Source organism: Enhydra lutris, unplaced genomic scaffold, assembly GCF_002288905.1.
Source record: "Enhydra lutris kenyoni isolate GAN:26980312 unplaced genomic scaffold, ASM228890v2 scaffoldscaffold33, whole genome shotgun sequence".
In the NCBI taxonomy this organism is placed as follows: Eukaryota; Metazoa; Chordata; class Mammalia; order Carnivora; family Mustelidae; genus Enhydra; species Enhydra lutris.
The window spans coordinates 17,785,125-17,803,318 of record NW_019154117.1 but is presented as its reverse complement, the minus strand read 5'-3'; the positions used below and the strand labels follow the sequence as shown (position 1 = coordinate 17,803,318).

At 44.1% G+C, this 18,194-nt stretch overlaps 1 protein-coding gene across 1 annotated transcript in view; it reads left to right on the top strand.

The window, feature by feature from the left end:
• Nucleotides 1-305: 305 nt before the first annotated feature.
• Nucleotides 306-18,194, top strand: part of LOC111153499 (G protein subunit alpha 14) — a 189,820-nt gene continuing 171,931 nt past the window's right edge. The window contains exon 1 of the mRNA XM_022512556.1: nucleotides 306-666. Within this exon, the coding sequence (XP_022368264.1) occupies nucleotides 543-666 (124 nt within the window). The 5' untranslated portion in view covers nucleotides 306-542. The remainder of the gene's footprint in view (nucleotides 667-18,194) is intronic.

Below are 18,194 nucleotides of genomic sequence, written 5' to 3'. Positions count from 1 at the left end.
GCTCAGTCTTAATCCGCGGTCACTTTCGGAACTTTCCAGGCAAGGACTGGCTAGGCTCTCTGTCTCCAACCACGCCGAGCCCGTCGCCCGCCTGGGACACCTCCAGGACCGGGAGATCCCGCTCTCCACGCCAACACCTCCCGCCCCCGGCACCGACACCCCAACTTTTTACACGTGGTCTGCGCCCCGCGACTGGGTGTCGGGCTCGCGTGCTAAGGGGCGTGTGCATCTTCCGGGCGCCGGCAGCGCTCCCATCCTCTCGGCTGGCCCTCCTCCTCCCCAGGACCGGCTGTGGGGCTGGTGAGCCCGGATCTGCAGGGCGCTCGGCTGTCCTAGCGCGCCGAACTCGCCGCCGCCTCCGAGTCCATCCTCGAGGACGGGACTGAGCCTCAGGACGCCAGCCTTCTTACTCTAAAAGTCAAGGCGGCCTTGTCTGGTTTTTTCCCGAACGCGGCTGCCTATCGCAGATCGGCCGGGCGAGCGGCCCGCGGAGAATCCGGGCGCCCCGGGACCGCGTCGCGCCGTCGGGTGCAGCGCGCACCATGGCCGGCTGCTGCTGCTTGTCCGCGGAGGAGAAGGAGTCGCAGCGCATCAGCGCGGAGATCGAGCGGCAGCTTCGCCGGGACAAGAAGGACGCGCGCCGCGAGTTCAAGCTGCTGCTGCTGGGTGAGTGACTGGGACGCCCCCGGACCCCGCTCGCCACGCGTTTTCCGCGGTCCCGGCCGCTTCCTTCGCTCAGATCCCTTCCAGGCCTGGAGCCCAAGGGCTGTAGCGCGGCTTCTTCCTTTCCCCGGGGTGGGGAGGGGTGTGGGCTCCGAGGACGGCAACTTGGGGGCCTTACGCACGTGTCCTTTGCACCCTCCAGTTGGTCGACTTTCGAAGGCACCCCTTCCCTACCCAAAACCAGGCTGACACGTAGCATTTGATCAGTGTCTGCTTTGTTTGCTCCGCTCCCTAAAACCTTAACCCCATCCTTCTGTCCCCAGCTTCTGCAGAGCCCTGCCTTGGATGTTGGGGTAGGTGGCGGGGAGCTGCCTGATGAAAATCTTTGGGTGCAGCTCTAGCTCTGATCGCTGTGCTCTCAGTTTTTAAGAAGTGTGGTTGAGTGAGCGCTCACCAAGTGTGGACTGTGCTTAGTCCGGACCGCATCCCTGGGCTGTAACAAGCAAATCTTGTAACCTCTCCATTTTGGAGAATTGAAAATGGAGGTCTGGAAAATTGGTTAACTTGCTTTGGGAAAAAACAAAACAGATACTAGGTCATTAGTGGGGCTGAGGTCCAAGCCCTAGCCGCTCACCCCACTGTGACCCCAACCGTCTCCCTTTGGTGACCCCCTTTGGCCAGCAGGCCCAAACCTCCCCTCCTCACTCTGCTCCACTCGGCGTGTGCTACTGCCTAGCCTTTGGACTTGGCTCCCCCCGCTGCCTTGACTACTTACTTATCTGGCTCTTAAGTTTCCAAAAGAGATAGAAAATGTTAAGGTTTCCCCACCTTATGGCCTAGGGCAAGGATCCCACCTTTTCTGACTTTCTGGAACCCTGTTGAATCCATTTGCTGTTTGAGAAATATTTACCTTTTCATTCACACCAGGATATTAATTGTTAGATCTTTGCAGATAGCTAGAAGTGTTTCAACTCTTTGATCAGTTCCAGACAGGAATCCTCTTACAACAGTTTATTAATGTTGAATATAAGGACTCACCCTTCCAGAATGCTTCAAGTTAAGAAAAGTTGATCTAGTTAGGATAAAATGGAGAAAGCTTTTAGTTCATATTGGCTTCAGGCCTGAGCCAAGGAACCCTTTTTTTTTTTATTCCACCCCCTCCACCTCCCGGGGTTTAGAAGGTGTATGTGAGGGTGTCTGGCCTCCACCTCCCCATTGGGACAGGTGTCTGCAGGTGGAGTGGGCTGCCCACCCAGAATACATATTGCACCCCAGATTCCCATGGGATTCCCTTCCCAAAGGCCCCAAGCCTGCTTCCATGGCCTCTGCCAGTGGGGAGGAGGCAGACCTCCTCCCTGAGGAATGGCTGAAGGGCAGCTGTGCTGGGGTGTTGGAAGAGCTTGGAAATAACAGGCTGAAGGTCTACAGGTGTGCCCCTGAGGCCTTCCTGGGGAGAGCTGGAGCCTGGGTGGGGGAGGGAAGAGACTGTGTCCATCTAGCAGGGATGTTGAAACAACCTGTGTCTGGCCCAGAACTCCCAGGGGCCGCAAACTCTAAATTGTACCTGGCCTTCCAGGTGGATAGAAAGCTGCGTTTGTCAAGGGGAAGGATTCTGTGACAGTTGGCTAGCTTGATGACCTTAAAGTGTTGGGGCCTTCATTTGTAGTCTTGCCCCAGGCCCCACAAATGATAGGGGCAGGCCTGGCTTTGGTGGCGTAATTGTTCTTTTCAAGGGAAGCCTGTACCTTCTTTCGTTGTGAAGCTGTTAATTTGTGCCAGTGTATGAAGTTCAGAGTCAGGAACACCCCAGGAGCTTACAAACGCTGGCTGACACTGGTGAACTGGCCTGTTTTTTGGTGGGGGGAAAATGGGGGGGGGGAGTAAGTAGGGGAGAAATGTTTGCCCTGGAGGTCGTTTAATACTGGTAACTAGAATATCTTCTTGGCCTCCCCCAGGCCTTTACCCCAACCCTCTTCCTGCACCCCTCAGGCACTGTCTCCTCTCCCAAGATCCTCATTTTCATTGAGTAGCATACTGGCTCAGGGTTAGTTACTTAAGAACCAATAGAAACAGTTACCCAGTCACTTAGAGCTGTCAGGAACCCCAAAGAAGGACTTAAAAACTTGGGTTTCCTTCCCTCTTTTCAGGGAGCAGGGCACACTTCCATTTCTCCCCAAGATGGAGGAGGAGGCAGTGACTTCAAAGATAAAGGATCAGGAGGATGTGGCAGATGCTGTTTTGTCCCCAGTGATGCAGTGTGAGTGCAGAATTCACCTGAGTCTATAATGGCAGAATTAGATAATCCACTGCTCAGATGCCTCCGGTGAAAACGGCACTTTGTGAATGGGAGTTGAGGGTAGTGCGTGGAAGGTGGAATGACCTGGAAAGCCACCAGCTCTTTCACAAGGAAGCATGCTTTTGCAACAAAATGATGTAAGTTTCCGAAGTGCATTCAGTAGAGCAGTATCCTGCTTACACTTAATAAAAGCATAGGTCAGTGTCCACAGGGAAAGATAAAAGCTGCTATCTGGTTTGGGCTAGCAATTGCAAGATGTCAACGTGATGCTTTCAGCTGTGTGTGGGGGGGTGGGGAATAAAGAAGATGATTGAATTTGGTAGAAAGAAATACCTTATCAGTTCCTCAGATAAGAGCAGGACGAGAGTAGTTCTGCAAAGAGCCCTAATGAGTACTATTCAGTGCAGGAAGAAAGTGTTTGGATAAATGCAATTAAACGGTGGTGGCAGCGGGGAGAAATGGAACCTTTTATTTTTAATATTAAATGAGGTTTAGTGAAGTGTTGTTAATAGAGTTGAGTGTTTCTAGAAACTGATGGCTTAATTTTGAATGCAGACTCTCATGTTGGAACTGTCTGGAAGGAGTATATAATGGGGAATTGGTATTTAACTTACACTGGCATAGGGGTTAAAAATGTAAGCTCTGAGGCTAGACTGGGTTCAAACCCTGAAACCCTAGCTGTACCTTTTTTTTTTTTAAACCACAGAGTAGTTTCTCTTGGGTTTGTCTGGTAGTGATAAGTGTCCGCTATCTTCACTCCATTTTTGAGCATTTTGAACCACCAATGAGGTGTTACTTTCTATTTTAGTTGATTAGTTACGGGTTGCATAGCAGTTTGTCTAAAATGTCCTGGTAATGCACCAACATTAATGTTTTACTTTCAGTTTCCTATATTTTCTGAGCCATAAGCTGATTTCAGTCTCCCTATTTACACCAGAATAGGTGAAAATCTGAGTTCCTTAAAATATTATTGCATTGGTTGTAACAGAATCTCCCTTGGAAACTAATCATCCTGCACCTAGGCTGAAAGTCTATTAGAGGAAATTGCATAGGGAGGGTGGTTTTCTCCATAGAAAGTGACAGAATTTTCTAGCTCTGTGAAGAGGAAAAGGAGTGAAATGGTAAGTATGTCCATGTTCCTTTACTCTTCACTGGGTTCAATCCAACATTTTCCCAAGTGCCAGGCACTGCTCAGTGCCTGGGATCATTTGTAAGTGAAGTACTAAATTGGAGGTGTGTGTTCACAAGTAACTTAGGAGGAGGATGGTCATAAGTGCTTAATACAGAATAAAACTTCATACAGGCAGTGCATGAAGGGGAGTCCTCTGGAGGAGGAATCGTTTGAGTAGACCCTTAAGAAATGGGGAGGTTAGGATGTTGATGGCTATCCATATGTGGGCTCATGTAGGAGACACACCAACTTCTCCCCATCTACCAAGAGAAGCTTTTGAGGACAGTAAGTGGTGTTCTGAGGCTCTGGAATGCTAGAAGGGGTATTTGGAGGCAAGATTTCTTTGAGTTTTTATGTTTTGTCTTAGCCCTTTATGTGAATATTGTGGTTACTACAAAATAGATGTTCATGTAAAAATGCTTCATTTTTTTTGTACCATAATGTGCTTCAGAATGGGGGGCTGTGTGAATTTTTTTTTTTTTTTAAGTTTGTGGCTTATGTCTTTTCTGGCGTATTTATTATCATCAGTACATGTTAATGAATCCCTCATTGGTTTTTTCTTCATCCCTGTACTTAATCATTGGGGTACTTGCGTCGTACTCAGTTTGTGTAATGAAATCCCCTTCAGGCTGCTGCTTGCGTCATAACAACGTGGCCCATCATTTTTTTTTAACCCTTTCTTACGCTCTGGCATAAGGATGAGCCTCAAACTCCAGCAGACTGCCCTTCCCAGTTGGGGAATCAGCCATTTCTCTACAGGGCCTCGGTGACTTTCAGTGGCAAACAGCGCCTTTTAAGATGTTTAGGGCACTTGAAATAAAGCGAGCAGGTACCCAATTCGAATCCCTCACCAGTATCGATGTACCTAAAGGAACCACATTCTTTAAGGCATGGCGTTCGAAGATCAACATCTTGAGGTTGTAACGCTGTGAGCAGATGAGGGGAACATCAGACAGTAGAGTTAGACAAAAACAATGGGGGGAAAAACCCTTAACCCTCAAAGGTTTTTGTTTTTGTTTTTGTTTTTCTCACCAAAGATGCCTTGTGGTTTATAAAACCCTTTTTCTTTTCCAGTGATACCTGAATTTAATACGTTTTCTTGTTGGGTGCCTGGGTGGCTCAGTCGTTAAGTGTCTGCCTTTGTCTCAGGTCATGATCCCAGGGTCCATGGATCCATCAATTCTGGCCACGGGGTATAAAGACCTTCTCTGTCATCGGAGCACAGATGGCCTAGGGTGGGGCTTCTTGGGAGTCAAGCAGCCCTTGCTGCAAACACCAAAATGTACCAACAGAAATGCAAGAGCTCTAAAGGTGGAGGGCATGGTGGGGGTCTTTGTGGGAGCCCTAATTTTGGTTAGGATCCATTGGTTCTCTGCTACTGGGTAAATTAATGGGTTGTCCTGTCAGCCAGGGTTCTCCGTTGCAAACCATGTAAGCAGAGGACTAGTTTATTGGAGGGGAAGCAGGAAGTTCACAGAACCGGTGGGAGTTGATGAGCAGTCTCCGCCAAAAGGGCATGATCCCACAGAGTTTTGACACGGGTATCCGTCTACACTGCCAAGCCTACAGCCAGGGACTCCACCCCCACAGCACTTGAGGCTGCCCTGGACACTTAGGTCCACAGCAGTGCCGTAAGTCATCTGTGACCATCTCCTATATTATGTGTCACTTTGCAAAACCTCAGGCAATCTGTGCTCAGCTGCCGGGGAGCTGGGGGACAGGCAGCATGGCGTAATGGTAGGGACTTGTTCTCTGGGTTTAGAATCTAGGCGAGTAGGTCCCATTGGACTGCCAACACCCTGTGTGGTCTAAGGCCGCTCGCCTACCATTCTGAGGTCACTGATAGACTAACGTGTTCTCGGAAGGACACATGGGTAGGAGGGTCAACAGCATGAAGGCTCTGCTTGTGCCTCTTTGAGCAGGGTCCTGATATATGGCCATAACTTAAAACCATGAAATGACCCCTGAGTTGCTTTTTTTTTTTTTTTTGGGGGGGGGGTTGGAGAAAGCTCTGAGTATTAGATATATAACCGTGAACAAGACCTTCTTCTCTCAACCCTAGGTCCTCCCTAGGACAATGAAAGGTTTATTTCAGGTGACCTCTGATACCTTTCTAATTCTGTCATCGAATATCTTCTACCAGTGGTTCTCAAAGTCTGTTCCCAGGAGCATCAGCACCTCCTGAAACCTTGTTAGAAATGCAAACTCTCAGTCTTGATCATGGCCCTCTGGATCAAGTTCAGGAGTGGGGCCAGCAGTCTGTTGCTAAGCCCTCCAGATGGTCCTGATGGACGTTCCGGTGTGAGAACCTCTCTTCGAGCATTGGTCTGGTACCCAGGGCTGGCCAGCCTCTGATTGTCTATACCTCCAGGCTCTAACGCAGATACCCTGATTTTTCAGCAAATATCCAGGAGGCCCCCGAGACTGACTGGCCTAGGGGATGGAATAAATGGCTCTCATCAACTTGATGAAGGGTGCTCAGAGTCTGAGCTAGGTAATTTGTATGGTTATTTAGCATTTGTCCCCACCTGCCAGGTGGGTGGGCAAAGAGCAATCATATACGTATGTTTACCTCACTTAAGAGTCCTTCTAGGGTGCCTGGTGGCTCACTTGGTTGGACGACTGCCTTTGGCTCAGGTCATGGTCCCGGAGTCCTGGGATGGAGTCCTGGGATGGAGTCCCGCATTGGGCTCCCAGCTCCATGGGGAGTCTGCTTCTCCCTCTGAGCTTCTCGCACCTCATGCCCTCTCTCTCTCAAATAAATCTTTTTTTTTTTTTTTTTCAAAGTGTCCTTCTAAAAACAAGAGCTCGCATTTGTTTGCACCCTTATACTTTGATGTACTACTCAAAAAGCCATGCTTCTATAAACCACAGTGGCCTTAGGGCTAAGAGCCATTAACTACTGACTTCCTATCATGGACTAAGTGGTGTAGAGGAAGTATGTTCTAGTAAGAGCTGCTGTGGCTCTGTCTTCTCTTTGAAAAATCACATGGAACATTGGCTTGTATTGCCAACCCTAAGGGTAATATTGTAGTTGCTTAAACACTTTTTTCAAAGTAACTGATGAGTTCTCATGTTTTGTATTTTTAAGAAATGAATATTAGGAAAAGAGAACATGTATCTTTTATTATTTTGCCTGGAAGGTGTCTTCTGGATTGTTGGCCCATTTTCAGTGACCCACAGGTGGATTCACCATGCTGCTGCTCTCTTGAATCTGCATGAATGACAAATACCTTCATTCTGCATGACTCATTCCCTGAATTTTTGTTTCTGGTGCTCAGCGACTATGTAATTGGGAAATACAAGCTAATTGTATTACTAAGGAATATCAAATAAATGAAGGTGATCAGTCATGGGCAGAATCCTTGTGTAATCTACATAGTGTTGTATTTCATAAATGCATGTCTGCAACTGACTGGAAAAACTTAAGCTCCTCTCTTACCACAGAGTTTGAGAAACAGAAGTGTAAACTTGTATTTTATGAATGGAGAAGAAAACATCCAGAGACATGGAGGGACTCGGCAGATGTCACAGGGCTCGGTGACTAGTAACTAAATGGCAGTAAGCCAAGGCTAGGAGTCCAGTCTCCTTGCCAACCTTTTTTTTTTTTTCCATTAAGTCAATCTGAGTCCTCTCGTTGAATTTCTTAGTTTCTAAGGCAACATTGATTATAAGACCTGCCATTGATTTGAAAACAGCTTTTCAGGAAAGCAAACCCCATAATAAATGCACACATAGGTGCAAAGGCATCTTGGCTTTAAAAATGTTCATTTGTGGAGCGCCTGGGTGGCTCAGTGGGTTAAGCCTCTGCCTTCAGGTCATGATCTCAGGGTCCTGGGATCAAGCCCCACATCGGGCTCTATGCTCAGCAGGGAGCCTGCTCCCCCCCCCGCCCCGCCTCTCTACCTACTTGTGATCGCTCTCTCTGTCAAATAAATAAAATCTTTAAAAAAATGAATAAAAATGTTTATTTGTGTGCCAATAAGTCTTGAAATCAAGGATTTAAAGGCTATTGAGTTTTTTCCTTAATCAGATAGTACAAATTTAAAAGAAAGCAAAAGTCCTCCAGTTGCTGAAATAGAACTGAATTCAGGAAACCAGTTTAAGTGCTAAAAGTAAAAGAGAAACCTCTGTGTATTGCCATCACTCCCCCTGGTTCTATTTCAAGTAAAATTCGAAAAACGTTGTTTCCTGGACTGGGGGGCTATTAGATGTAAAGAAGGTTAATGAAAAAAATGAGAGGTACCAAATGTTCTGAGAGCTCCAGTGACTGAGCGATGTTGGAGTCATCCAGGCAAGTGATTCAGTCTGGGAAGAGCCTTAATGAGACCTTGAACTCCATGAATGTTCTGTTCATCACTGACCCAACTGCCCACCCCTATCCTTGCCCCTGTGCTGAGCAGGGACCTTAGCTTGAATATTGGTTGAAAAAATATATATGTCTCTTTCCATGAACTAGCCGATGGGTAGTGAAGAATTTTACTTATAGTAGCTGGGGGTCTCTATTGTTTGAGGTACTTTAGGAATATTCAGAAAAGGAAGCCTGGCATTGGTTAGATTTTGAAGAAAAGCGTGGTAGAAAATTCCAGAACTATTTATGTTTTGTTTTGTTTGGTTTGGTTTTTTACATGTCCACTGTCTTAGCTACCTCCTCAGGTTGAATGTTTATGCCTAGAATAAGGGAGTCAAAATATGAAAATTGAGCCTGTGTCCTGGAATAAAATGATTGAAGAGAGCACATGTTGTGGTGAGCACTGGGTGTTATACCAATTAATGGATTGTTGAACACTAGGTCAAAAACGAATGATGTACTATAATACATTGGCTAACTGAACATAATAAAAAATGATATTGGTAAAATAAATTCCTTATAGTTCCAGAAGGATTCTTTCCTAGTAACTGTACATAAGATTTTGGTATATAACTGGAGCTATAGTTGAGAAATTTGTTATTCTTTATTGCTTTGGTCTGAAATAGTTTGAAAAAAATCAAACTCTTCATAGTTTTCATGTAACTTTTCTAAATATGTGGTAGATCTGCCTATATAAAAATGAAGGATTTTATATAGGCCTCATGATTTTAGAGGCTCCTTTCACACTTAATTTTATGAATAAGAAATTTCGAGGCTCTGAAAAGAGAATCTGTCATTCCAAGGACTTAAATCCTCTGAAGTTTAGGACCTAGTTTAGTGTCTTAGGAGCCGTATCTTAGCCTGAGCAAATTCAGAGGAAATGGACCTCTTTCTGTGCAGCTAAGAGAAATAATCCTCTGATATTGCCCTAAGTGGGGATGTTGGAAGTGTCAAGGATTGATGTGTTCCACATATAAACATACTGCTTTTGTTGATATAAATCTTTGTAATTGGTGTTATCATTTAAGTCACTGGCTTAAAGATTGTAGGATTTTGAGTTTGTTTAAAAAAAAAATCAAGAGAGTTAACAAAATAGGACTGTCTACTTAAAAAACTGGCCAAGTAAGAATGCTAAAAATATTGTTGCATATTTATCTAAAAAGCCATTTAAAAAGTGCGATTAGACATCGTTAACTCATTTTTTTCACATATCAAAAATGGAAGTCCTTGAGCATAACTGAATGGTCTTCCCTTCTTCCTTCCTGGATTCATCAATTCTACCTATCTGTGTCTCAGTAAATGGTACCACTGACCACTCTGTTACTCAAGACAGAATCCTAAGAGTCTTCCTTGATTTTTCTGCTACACCTAATACTAGAAATGGGAATTCTAATAATAAAGAGAACATTTATACGTCCAATCCTCCTTCTAGGCACTCGAAATGAGTGATCTGGTTTATTCCTCACCAAGCTTTGCATCATAATTAATACTATCCATTCTGCAGATGGGGAAACTTGGGCCCTATAGCAAGGTTCACCAGTGAAGGCAGAGCCAGGGTTTGAATCCAGACTGTCAGATTCCAGAGCCCTGGTTCTTAATCATAGTCCTGCTCCTTTCTTCCAGAGCCAACACCCCACCAAAATCCACTCCCAGAGGCCAGATCTCTACTGTGCCTCTTTCTTGGGATTCTCTTCGCACTATCTTGTTTGAAATCCCCAACCTCTTCCTCGCCCTGAGTCTATTTTCCACACGGCAGCCAGAGTGACCTTGTAGAAATGGAAATTGGATTATTGTTTTCCTGCTCAAAGTCTTTCCGTGTTCTGATTGCCCTTGGGTGCAAATCTAAAATCTGTGTGTGGTATGTGAGAGACTGTATCTGTGCCCTGCCACATTCTGTGCCATTATGCCCTGTGATCACTCCCTCCTGCCTGTAGGGCTTTCTTTTAGGAACTTCAGTGGGCCGTCCTCAGGCTTCTGCACACGCTCATCTCTCCACCTCCAACATGAGCTCTTAATAGTCTTCTAGCTGACTGCTACTTCTTTTCAGAATGCTTCTTAAATATTCCTTCCTCCTGGAAGCCTTCACTGACTGTGATCCAAATTAACTCCCCGAAAATATTCTTCCATAGCCCATTCTGTATTTCTTACCTGAGATTTTTCTTGTTTCTTGAGATAGACCTGTACTGCTATCAACTTCCCTCTGAGAACTGCTTTTGCTACATCCCAAAGATTTTGGATTGTTGTGTTTTCATGTTCATTAGTCTCGGGGTCTTTTTAAAAATTTCCTCTTTGATTTCTCAGTTGACTCTTTCATTGCTTGGTAGCATGGTAGGTAGCCTCCAAGTATTTGTGTTCTTTCCAGATTTCCTTGTAATGGACTTCTAGTTTCATACCTTTGTGGTTAGAAAAGATGCATGATAGGATTTCAGTCTTCTTGAAATTGTTGAGATTTGTTTTGGGGCGTAACCTGATTTACCCTGGAGAATGTGCCATGTGCACTTTAAAAGAACGTGTATTCTGTTATTTTTGGAGGGAGTGTTGTGTGTAGATCTGGTATGTCCATCTGGTCCAATGTGTCATTCAAGACTACTGTTTCCATGTTGATTTTTCTGTCTGGATGATCATTGACGTAAGCTGGGTATTAAAAATCCCCTACTACTGGGACGCCTGGGTGGCTCAGTTGGTTAAGCAGCTGCCTTCGGCTCAGGTCATGATCGCAGCGTCCTGGGATCGAGTCCCACATCGGGCTCCTTGCTTGGCGGGGAGCCTGCTTCTCCCTCTGTCTCTGCCTGCCATTCTGTCTGCCTGTGCTTGCTCTCTCTCCCTCTCTCTCTGACAAAAAAAATCCCCTACTACTACTGTATTACCGTTGATTGCTTCCTTTATGTCTGTTAATAGTTGTTTTATGTATTTAAGTGCTTCCATGTTGGGTGCGTAGATATTTAAAATTGTTATATTCTCTTGTTGGGTTTTTCCTTTTATCATTACGTAGTCTCCTCTGCTTCTTGCTACAGTCTTTGTTTTAAAGTCTTTTTGTCTGATACAAGTATTGCTACAAGCTTTCTTGTTTTCTTTTGCATGGTAAATGTTTTTCCATCTCTTCACGTTGAATCTGCATATCTTTAGGTCTGAAAGTGAGTTTCCTATAGGCAGCCTTTAAATAAGTTGTGTTTTTTTTTTATCCATTCATTCACCTTGTATGTTTTGATTAGAGCATTTAGTCTATTTACATTCAAATTCATTATTGATAAACCTGTACTTATTACTTTTTTGTTACTTGTTTTGTGGTTGTTTTTGCAGTTCTATTCCTTTTTTCTTTTCTTGCTCTCTTCCTTTGTTTTTTGATGGTGACCTTAGTGTTAAGTTTGGATTCCTTTCTCTTTATTCTTTTGTATCTATCACAGATCTTTGACTTGTAGTTACCATTAGGTACATATACAACATCTTCACGTACAGCAGTCTGTATTAAGTGGATGGTCACTTGAATTTGAAGCCATTCTAAAAGCACTGAAATCTTTATTCCCTCCCCCAATTTTAAACGTTTATCCTATTTTCCATCCTTTTATTTTGTGAGTCTCTTGACTAATTTTTGTAGATATAATTGATTTTTAATGCTTCTGTGTTTTAAACTCCATACTGGTTTTATAAGCAATTAAACTACTACCTTTATTACATATTTGCAATTACCTGTAAAATTTTTTGTTTTCATAATTTTCCTACTTTCAGTTATGGCCTTGCCTTTCCACTACTTTAACTTTTGTTTGGCTGGGAGACTCTTTGTCTCCTTCTAGTCTGAATGATAGCCTTGTGAGGCAGATTATTCTTGGTTGCTTTTTTTTTTTTTTTTCCTTTCCCTATGAGCACTTTGCAGGCCAGAAGGGAGTGACAGGATATACTCAAAGTTTCTGCTGATCAATCAGCTGAGCGCCTTAAGGGGTTTCCCATGTATGTAACTGTTTTCTTTGGCTGCTTTTCAAATTCTCTTTATTGTTACTTGTTGCCATTTTAGTTATTATATGTATTGGTGTGCATCTACTTGTGTTACTTTTTTTAGGGGCTTTCCATGTTTCCTGGATCTGGATGTCTGTTTTGTTCTCTAAAACTAAGGATGTTTTTAGCTGTTATTTCTTCAAATAAGTTCTCTCTCTTTCTGGGATCCCTGTAATGCATATGTTCCTATGCTTCCTGATGTTGCCGAGTTAACCTCAGCAACCTCTCATTTATTTTTTGGCTGTTCTGCTTGGTTGCTTTCCATTACCTTGTCTTCTAGATTGGCAATTCATTCTTCTATATCCTACAAGGTGCTCTTAATTTTCTCTAGTGTGTTCATCTCTGACTGGTTCTTTCTTATATTTTTAAACTTTCTGTTGAAGACCTTACTGAGATCCTTCACACTTAAGTCCAGTAAGTATCTTTATAAGCATGATTTTGATTTTGGTTTGGGTTTTTTTTGGGGGGGGGGGGGGGGTCATTTTTTTTTTTTTTTTTTTTTTTTTTTTTTTTTGTTTGGTTTTTTTTTGGGGGGGGGGGGTCAGTCATATTGTTTATCTCTGTTTAATTTAGCTCTTTAAGTAGGTTTCTTCTGTCCTCTTCTTTAATTCAGGACCTATTCATCTGGCTCCTCATTTTGGGTCTCTGTGTTTTTGTGTGTTAAGAAGGCCAGCAACATCTCCTGATCTTGAAAGTAGTCGCCTTATGAGAAAGAGGTCCTGTGGTGCCCTGTAGCACAGTCCCCTAGTTACCAGAACCAGGGCAACAGGGGTGTGTGCTGTGTGGGTTGTATGTGCCCCACTGTTGTGGCCAAGCAGTGTTTGTCTTCAGTCAGCTGCAGTGACTTTCTTTGCCTATTCTGTGTGCACGGGGCAGTTTGGGTCCCCGTGCTGTTGAGGAGCCTGTCTGAGGTGACTCGAGGCTTGAAGGTGGGGAGGTGGGGAGGGTATCAGCAGTTGGGCTACTTGTCTGCCCTCAATCTGTCATACTTGTGTGCACACTGAATGGTAGGACACTTTGTGTATGTACCTCCCCACCCCACCAGAGGCTTTCCTTGGTGGTAGCATGGCCGTCATACCAGGTACTCTCCTGGGCTGGAGTAGCGCCAGACAGGGGGGGCACTTCCTGGGCTGTCAGCTAAAAGGTTGGGCTACTGGAACTGTGGGTGTGCTGGTGTGTGTGTTTATCTGCCCTTCTCTTGAGGGCAGGGTGGGGGGCAGTTTGGAGTGGTGCTAGTCCCAGAATAGGGCTGTTTGCTGGACGTGTTGGGGCAGGAGCTGCTTTGGAGGAATGCCTGCCAAGTGGGACGGGTGGGAAGGTGGGTCTTCAGGGGAATGCAGGGGCCCAGCACATGGCCCTAGCAAGAGAGGTGGGGAGTGTTGGCACTGGTCTCTGCAGGTTTCTAGCTAGGTGGGCTGGGGGAGGGGAAGAGAAAGGGTTCTTCTGAAGATCCCTGCCTCTCGAGGGCGCATTCTGAGCTTAATGAATAAATCTCCTTCTGCTTCCATGCTGTATCCCAGCGGGGTGATTTGTTATGCTGGCTCTTGAAGGGCAGGAACCCAGTTTCTACGCCTTCTGGCTCTCCCGGACCTGAACCCACTGACTTTTAAATTACCTGAAGTGAAGCCCCACTGATTTTTTAAAAGCTTACAAAGTGAAGCCCCACTGATTTCTCAGAGCCACATGTTATGGGGACCCGTGTTCCCAGTGTCCCCTGTGCATGGAGTGCCTGGGGTAGGCCTGACCCTCTCACTTTTCCCTTCTTGCAGACTCCCATTTGTAATCAATCTGAGCAGGGTTCCGTTTCCCACAGGGTCTCTGCCTCTCTTACCTTTTCAGGGTGGCCTCCCCTCTCCCATTAACTGGGGAGGGTCTGGTCTGCCAGGCTTCAGGCTGTTTTCAGAGTTAGCTGTGCCTGCGGTGCTGTTACCTCAGTGTGTCTGTGGGACGAGGTATGCTCGGGGTCCTCCTACTCTGCCATCTTCCCGACCTCCCCTACGTGTCTTTTTTTTTTTTTTTTTTTTTTTTTTTTTAAACAGAGCTCCTCCTAGTTTGAAACTCTATTTATCCCTTGGTATTTACTGTCTTCCCTTCTAGTTTCTCTATTTGCTGAGTGTAGGGACTATTGGAATCCAGGACTCCTTAGCGTTTTGTATAGTGCCTGGGTGTTCCAGAAACATTTGATGAATAAACAGATATATTGCCATGTAGTACCAACATGATCACCTAAAGGAAGTGATACTTTATTTTTTTTAAAGATTTTATTTACTTATTTGACAGAGAGAGAGATCACAAGTAGGCAGAGAGGCAGGCAGAGAGAGAGGGGGAAGCAAGCTTCCCGCTGAGAGAGAGCCCAATGCGGGGCTTGATCCCAGGACCCTGGGATCATGACCTGAGCTGAAGGCAGAGGCTTTAACCCACTGAGCCGCACAGGCGCCCCAAGAAGTGATATTTTAATCTCAAGAAATGTTAAAGGCTTATTCTTAATAGAATATAGCATTTTAATTGAATACATATCAGACTATTTGTCCTTCTTAAACTTCTACTTTAAGACAACTGAACTTCATTATGGATTGACATTGAACTGTGGGTTGATGTTCTGGAACCAGTGTTTTATTGCATGTGTCTTATTTGTTTTCTAAGCTTTCAGATTTATGCACAGAAGTAAACACTTGCGATATTAAAACTATTTTTACTTTGTTAAAAAGAAAACCACAGGCCCAAAATGACGTCACTTAGGTTAAGACCCTGAGTCAGTAAATCAAGACTTAATACCTAACTTAACTGCAGTTTCAGTCCCTCTAGAAATGTAACCTTTATCCAGTCCATGTTGGTTAACACGGGAATTTCCTGGTCAGCATTAAGAAATTCACTGATAGACCCCTTTCGTTCCTCATAAGAGGGCAACCTTGCCTAAAACAACAGATTCTTTGCTAATAATTTCCTTTTCCCCACTTCCTTTCTACCATTAAAAACCTTTTCTTTGGGGGTGCCTGGGTGGCTCAGTGGGTTAAAGCCTCTGCCTTCCGCTCAGGTTATGGTTTCAGGGTCCTGGGATTGAGCCCCACACCAGGCTCTCTGCTCAGCGGGCAGCCTGCTCCCCGCGCCCCTGCCTGCCTCTCTGCCTACTTGTGATCTCTGTCAAATAAATAAATAAAATCTTAAAAAAAACAACAACAACAGCCTTTTCTTTGACATAGCCCTTTGGAGCTCCCTTTTATTTACTAAATGTGATGCTGTTTACTTCATGGATCAGTTAATAAAACCAACTAGATCTTTAAAATTTACTGTGCTGAATTTTTGTGAATAACTTGAAAAGTGGCATATTTGTAGCAGACACTGCTCACAGTCTCCTGAAATCTGCTCTTCCTCCATCTGTAATACTAGGAGTTTTATCTGGGTACATGGACCCCCATCTAAAGACTATTTTATTTATTTATTTGTTTGCAAACCAAAGCATCACTTACTCCTTTATTCCATTTTTTACTATTAAAAAAAAATCTTACCTAATTTTAACTCTCTGGATTCTGTGTGCCCTCCCACCTGCAGTGGAGACTAGTTTCTTCTCTACCTAATTTGTGTTAAAGAGATTCTATACTTTTTAAGCTCTTCTGTCTTGAGAGTATCATTTCTTTCACTGTCCCTGAACTTTAAAGAGGAAAAATTCAGATCACAGACTTAGACAATGAGACAGATGAGTCATTTCTCCGTGCCTTGTCTGTATTCTGCTTTTGGATTTGCTGAGTTTGAACGCCTGAGTCCAATACTGTTTACCTAATTTTTTCCCTTTCTATGGAAACATTAAGCCATTTAAGAGTGATTTTTAAAAACAAGATGGGGGTACCTGGGTGGCTCCGTTGGTTTAAGGGCCTGACTCTTGTTTTCCCGCTCAGGTCGTGATTTTGGGATCATGAGATCGAGCCCTGAGTCAGACTCTACAGTGGGCATGGAGCCTCCTTAGGATTCTCCCTCTCCCTCTGCTCCTCCCCTCCCCTTCCCCCAGCCCTCCCCTGCTCATTCACATGCTCTCTTTCTGAAAAATAAATACACAGATAAAGAAAAAACAAGATGAAATGAAGTGAATTAAATACAAAGCCCTAATCACAAAGCGTGAACTGCCAAAAACTCCATACCAACCTTCACAGAAAGTATTTGGGTTTAAATGCTGCTGCTTCCAAAATGTCTAAAGGTTGATTGAATCACTCCTTTTAATATCTTCTCTTTGTCTTTGTTGCTATGGAATTGTGGACTATGTAGCCGTAGCTCATGCATGAGAAAATTGCTTGAACTTTCCCTGACCATTTTCAAATTACCGTTCATTTAAGGTAATGAGGAAGTTTTTCTTCCTGGTTACTCATGTGTGTCAGCATTAGGGGATAGAGAGGTGGAGAAAATGAGGAGGAAGCTCAGGTTTACTTGACATAAGTTCTTCAGGAAAAGGCAGTAAAGGTAACCTCTATCAATGAGGAATGGCCCCAATGGAAAGAATTCATCCTGTGCATGTGGGTGTGTGGAGATAGACATGCACACATGCCATCACCACTACCAGATAATTTGAAATCAATTAACACTTACAAAGCTATTTGAATTTGCTGTTAGAATTAAACCACTTCTGTCTACAAGGGAGTTTTATCTTGGTACAAACCAGAAAATGGCCAGAAAAGTTGTTACCCCGGAAAAATATGTTCATTTGTTTAAAGTGTTCTTCTTGGGGCAGCTGGGTGGCTCAGTGGGTTAGGTGTCTGCCTTTGGCTCAGGTCATGATCTGGGGTCCTGGGTTCAAGCCCCACATTAGGCTCCCTGCTTGGTGGGAAGCCTGCTTCTCCCTCTCCCGCTCCCTCTGCTGGTGTTCCCTCTCTGACTGTGTCAAATAAATAATCTTCAAAAAAACTTGAAAAAAAAATAGTATTCTTCTTGAGCATTTGAATTTCTGTTTGAAGTCCTCTTCCTCTTTAAGGAGAATCGTGTTGGCTGACACAAAGGGTTTTGTGCTTATGGTGATGATGAAGACTCAGTATCTTATATCTCCTCAGGCTATAATTAGAAATATTTCTAATTTGTGTTTTTTCCAGAATTCGAAAACTTTATTCCTTATTAGACTTGCTGCATGGCCTGTTTAATGAATTGCTTTCACCCTTAATACTTTTAAACTTTTAAGTACCTGAAGAAGCTGGATGTTGTCAAAGCCTTGTAGATGAGTTGCCAAAAACCTTTGCTATGAATCCCAGTTTGACTTTTCATTTGTAGTGTGACCTTGGGCAAATCACAAAATTATGGCGGCTCCTCATCCATAAAATGCGAAGGCTGGATTGAGCAGTCTATAAATTCTTCTAGGTCTGAGTTGCTATGGTAACTCTTCAATCATAGAGGAAGTGTTAGTTACCTCGATCACTTAGGGTAAACACTGTGTGTGCGTGTGTGTGTGTGTGTGTGTGTGTGTTGTGTTTGTTGCATGCAACTCCAGCACAACTGACGGAAGTATCTGGTTGCTGTTTGCCTTGGTGATAAGTGGCAGAAAGTTCTTCGTATTCCTTTGTTCTCTGTGTTTGAATTTTCATGTAACATGAGATTTTATGTGTGCGATAATCTCAGGGTATTAGAACAGGTTTGTCAGGAACAGAAATGTATTGCATTGGTAATCTGACCAGAACTTCTGATGTTAGCAATATCTTTTGACATAAAAATGACTCCTAAACTAACACTGTTTGTCATAAGCGAGAGGC